Source organism: Penaeus vannamei, chromosome 4, assembly GCF_042767895.1.
Source record: "Penaeus vannamei isolate JL-2024 chromosome 4, ASM4276789v1, whole genome shotgun sequence".
In the NCBI taxonomy this organism is placed as follows: Eukaryota; Metazoa; Arthropoda; class Malacostraca; order Decapoda; family Penaeidae; genus Penaeus; species Penaeus vannamei.
This window is the reverse complement of record NC_091552.1, coordinates 43,602,921-43,607,920: the sequence shown is the minus strand read 5'-3', so window position 1 is coordinate 43,607,920 and position 5,000 is coordinate 43,602,921. Positions and strand designations below refer to the sequence as shown.

At 40.9% G+C, this 5,000-nt stretch overlaps 1 protein-coding gene across 1 annotated transcript in view; it reads left to right on the top strand.

Annotated features, from left to right (window-relative positions):
* The window catches only part of LOC113804819 (aminopeptidase N-like), a 15,803-nt gene that overhangs the window by 3,744 nt on the left and 7,059 nt on the right, over positions 1 to 5,000 (top strand). The window contains exons 3-11 of the mRNA XM_070121080.1: positions 1,958 to 2,173; positions 2,284 to 2,492; positions 2,579 to 2,734; positions 2,842 to 2,972; positions 3,220 to 3,397; positions 3,916 to 4,099; positions 4,234 to 4,390; positions 4,492 to 4,573; positions 4,798 to 4,981. Of these exons, the coding sequence (XP_069977181.1) occupies positions 1,958 to 2,173; positions 2,284 to 2,492; positions 2,579 to 2,734; positions 2,842 to 2,972; positions 3,220 to 3,397; positions 3,916 to 4,099; positions 4,234 to 4,390; positions 4,492 to 4,573; positions 4,798 to 4,981 (1,497 nt within the window). The remainder of the gene's footprint in view (positions 1 to 1,957; positions 2,174 to 2,283; positions 2,493 to 2,578; positions 2,735 to 2,841; positions 2,973 to 3,219; positions 3,398 to 3,915; positions 4,100 to 4,233; positions 4,391 to 4,491; positions 4,574 to 4,797; positions 4,982 to 5,000) is intronic.

Here is a 5,000-nt window from a genome sequence, read left to right as displayed (position 1 = left end):
GGGTGTATGAGTGCCGAGTTCTGTGGTACTGACCATAAATTGGTTGTGGCTACCCTCCAGGTCCACTTCAAAACTCCCAAGCGGTCCAATGACCACCCCAGGGTGTTTCACTTGAACAGGCTGAGGGAGCAATGGGTATTTACAGCATTCTAACTGAACTGTTAAAGGCTGGTGGGGACCTATGGTACAAGGGTTGCATGATGTCCTGGCTGCCATCTGGCAGTCTGGTACCATTCCCACTGACCAGTTGAGGGGTGTGGTCATCCCTCACTGGAAGGGGAAGGGGACTGATGGGACTGCAGCAATCACCGAGGCATCACACTGCTCAGTATACCAGGCATTGCCCATATCCTTCTGAGACATATCAGAGACCACCTACTGAGGCATCAGAGGCCAGAGCAATCTGGATACACTCCTGGTAAATCCACAACAGACTGTATCCTTGTGCTTAAGTCATTGTAGACCACTGTCGTTAGTTCGGGCATTGGTTGTTTGTAGCCTACATCGGCCTCAAGAAGGCGTTTGATACGGTGCATCAGGAATCACTCTGGGAGATCCTGAGACTGAGAGGAATTCCAACAAGGATTATTGGACTAATAGCAAGTCTGTATACTAGTACTGAAAGTGCTGTAAAGTGTGGTGGGGGCCTGTCGAGCTTCTTTCATGTTAGTTCAGGAGTCAGGCAAGGCTGTGTCCTTGCACCAACAGTTTTCAACACTTGCATGGACTGGATACTGGGCAGAGCTACTGTTGTGTTCAAAGTCATTGTGGAGCAACTCTGGGCAATACCAATGTTACCGACCTTGACTTTGCCGAGGATGTTATTCTATCTGAGTCCTTGGAATCCTTAGTGGTGGCTCTCAATGCATTTAGTAATGAAGCAAAGCCCTTGGGTCTAGAGGTCTCCTGAACCAAGACGAAGATCCTGGCTTTGGGGACTTGCTTGGAGCGGCTATGCGCTAATTATCTAATTGTTTATACATGTCAGCCCTGCATTTTTTGAGGACACCACCTTTCTTCTAAAGGTGACATACAGGTCCCACATGGCCCTCTGCTGAAAAAAAAACTGAACCTATTCTTCACTAGTCATGTCTGAGGTGGTGCATGCACAAATCGACTAGCTCCCCACAAGCAACTGGATGATTTTAAACATGTTGGTTCACTTATCCAGGAGGGTAGTGGATAAGCTTGGAGTGAACCCGCTACCTGCATCCAGTATGGCCTCTTGCATGAGACAGCATATGTTTGCTTTTGCTTCAGACCCGTTGAGCAACCCGCTATTCGCTACCCTCTAACCTCCCAGCAAATCGCATGCAGTGTGGCCAGTCTTAGGGCCTGAACATTTTGAGCCGATTTCGAAAATTTATCGCTTGTAATTTTTATATGTTAATAGCTATTAGATTGTATGTATTTCCTTTAATACAATTCAAAGATGAAATCAGATTCGTCAACTTATGTATGATTCCTAGGAAATTGGAAACTATCACAAGCAGAGATTAATGAAATTTTACTGTCATAAGACTATAGATCTATAGAAATACATAGTTTAAATATATAAATAGTTAAGAATATGAACATAAGCAAGCACGTGCAAACACATCATTTTCCATCTTGCCTTGAATGAAGACAAGACACCCACCACGGCAATAAGTAGCTGCCTTACAATAGGATAAGAAAGGAATGTTTCATCTTTGCTGGTGCTCAAAATATCTGTGATATCAGTTCCAAAGGCTATATCTTGTATGAACGTAGCGGTATCAGTTGTCTTCATTATCACATCTTAATATGAACAAGAGCACTGTATTTCATTGTTATATTCAGGAAAAGTTTATGCGATTTCATACTAAGAGCTCTATTGGCTTTTATATATTACTTCCTTTGATTTCTGGTATGTTTTGTCACATTTCTCGGAGAGAATTGCACAGTAATCTAGTAATCCAATATCTCTTGATAACAGACCGACATACCAGTATCTATAAGGGAGAAAACTGATTTGGGCATAAGATTGCCTGGATCCATGAAACCACTCCATTACCTGGTCAAGCTCCAACCCTTTATCAATGGCAACTTTAGCATCTTCGGCTACATGGAGGTGGAGATGGAGGTCCTGGAACCGACCTCCAACATCACGCTCCACATGGCTGACATCATCACTAAAAATGACACAATAAAGGTACATATTTTTGAATTGTTGCAGAGTAACATTAAATACACAATGCAGGTTTGGCACATTTCAGCGTGACCCAATGTTTGGAAATCATAGCGGCTCCTCTTCTGTTTCAGGTGTATGCTCCTGGTCAAGAGAAAGGCCGAGGTGAGGGGATCAAAAACCATGAGTACGATCATGATCGTCAATTTTATATCGCCCATCTGAAGAACGAGCTGCAGAAAGGAAGAAAGTACGTTCTTTCCATGGAGTTCCTTGGTTATCTTAATGACAAGCTGCACGGCTTCTACAGGTCGACCTACATGGATGCTGCAGGCAACACCAGGTGAATAACTCACCGCGTGCTCATAAATCCACTTTACTTATAACATTCTGATACACAATGTGTCTACTGACACTATATCTTTCTAGGAACATTGCTGTGTCACAGTTTCAGGCTACTGATGCCCGCAGAGCCTTCCCTTGCTTTGATGAGCCTGCCCAAAAAGCAACCTTTGAAATTCACCTCGCTAGGGAATCTTGGATGACGACCCTCTCTAACATGCCCATTGCAGAAACTGTGCCTATGTGAGTAGATTGGAAATATAAACCATGTCAGTGAATGTTACAATTTGGGTTTAGTCATATATAATTTTCATCCATATGCTTTTAGCGTCATATTTCTAAACAAACAGCACGGGGCAGGAGGGTTGGGTGTGGGACCGTTATGAGAAGAGCGTCCCGATGTCCACCTACCTCGTCGCCTTCGTCGTCTCGGATTTTGTTCAAGTCAACACCACAGTGAATGACAGCGTGGTACTTCGAGGTAATAACGGAACTCATCAGAAACATCAAATATTGATAGCACTCATAAAAAAGTTACTAAGAGAAACCTTCATGCTTTTATTCCAGTGAAAGAAACAAGATTTTGAGTTTTGTATTCCTCTGAATTAAATATTTCACTCCATGGCATTATATTATATGGTCTTTCGCCACATCAGTAAATGAATGGAACAGCAAGTATACATGATTAAGTGTGGTCATAATATTCTTTCCCCAAAATTCTCTGGTAGTGTGGGCGCGACGAGAAGCAATAGATCAGGCAGAGTATGCACTGAAGGTGGGACCCAAGATCCTGAGTTTCTTTGAAGAGTATTTCGGCCTGCCTTTCCCTCTCCCAAAGATGGACATGGTTGCGTTACCCGACTTCTTTGCAGGAGCCATGGAAAACTGGGGTCTCATCACTAGCAAGTAAATGCATTGAATGCAATATAGATGTATGGCTTTAAAAGAATGTTCTATTTTGTGACCAAAATGTGGCTCCATGAAATTTAGTATTCTGTGGGTATCAATTGCTCAAAGTTTCCAAGTTAATCAAAATAATTTAAAAGTCGTTACTGGTAATCTGGTAATATTCAATTTGCATTATATCGAGAAAATGTGTAAATTGCTCTGAGCTTAGGTATGTTGTTTGACCCTCAGCATTTTTTGTTTCCTATGCAAAACAGGTAAATATAATAGTAATTAAGAGATATATTAGTTTGTCGCTGAAAACGCGTTGTAAACAATATGTTTGCAATATCCTTCACTAAAAAATAGTCCATGTAAATGGTAAAACAAAACAAAGTATGTACAAAGAAAAATACATCTGCCATTAATTTTCAAACCATTAAAATCAGCATTCGAGGCCAACGACATTTCCTAGCCAATAGGATCCACAATCTATCCAGAATAATAATAGAATTATTACCATCAATTAATCCAAACAGGGAAAATTACCTCATGTATAATCCAGAAGTGTCAACACCACAAACAAGAGCATTTATCACAGAGGTAATATCCCACGAATTGGCTCACCAGTGGTTTGGGAACCTGGTGACGCCCGTGTGGTGGGATGACCTCTGGCTCAACGAGGGATTTGCTACCTATATAAATTTCCTTGGGATTGATCATGTGAGTCATTTAAAGTCTTCATGTCTTAATCCATGTCCTAGTTGATACAGTTCGAAAACCTTCAGATTAGTATCATTCATTATGAGAGAAGTGATTGATCATAATGAATATCATTTTTCTTTGATGTTCAATAGGCAGAGCCATCATGGAAAGTAATGGAAACGTCCCTCGTCGAAAGAGTTCACAGAGTGTTTGGTCTTGACAGTTTGGAGTCGTCACACAAGATCAGCATTCCCGTCGATCACCCAGATGAAATCTTCGAAGTCTTTGATGGAATCTCATATGAAAAGGGTTAGTGTTTTTCTTTGTTTTTTCTTTTCAGTATTTCGTTTTCACAAAGACTTTCCATTGCATGGTAAGTATTTAATGCCCATTCTTTCAACACATTTTAGGAGCATCTATCATCAGGATGATGACCCACTACCTCACTGAAGCAACATTTAGGAAGGGGTTGACCAGCTACCTGAAAGCACTGTAATTATGCCTGCATAATAAATTCGTCCCTTGTGATTTTGAAAAGAAATGAGTGTTGTAGGAAATGACTTATCATTATTATTTTTCAACTGATGATACATATTCTGTAAAGTTCAGAATTGAATTTATATATATATATATATATATATATATATATATATATATATATATATATATATATATATTATAAAAAAAATTTCATAGCCTTTTTCATCTTCATTCAGTTCATACAAGAATGCAGTGCAAAGTGACTTGTGGAAATATTTAACATTGGCGGCTCACGAGGACGGCATTCTACCCCAGGACGTGACTGTTAAGATGATCATGGACACGTGGACGCTGCAGATGGGCTACCCCGTCATCCACGTGAAAAGGAACCTGGATGGAACCTCCGCCGTGTTGACGCAGGTGAGCTTGTGCCTATTTG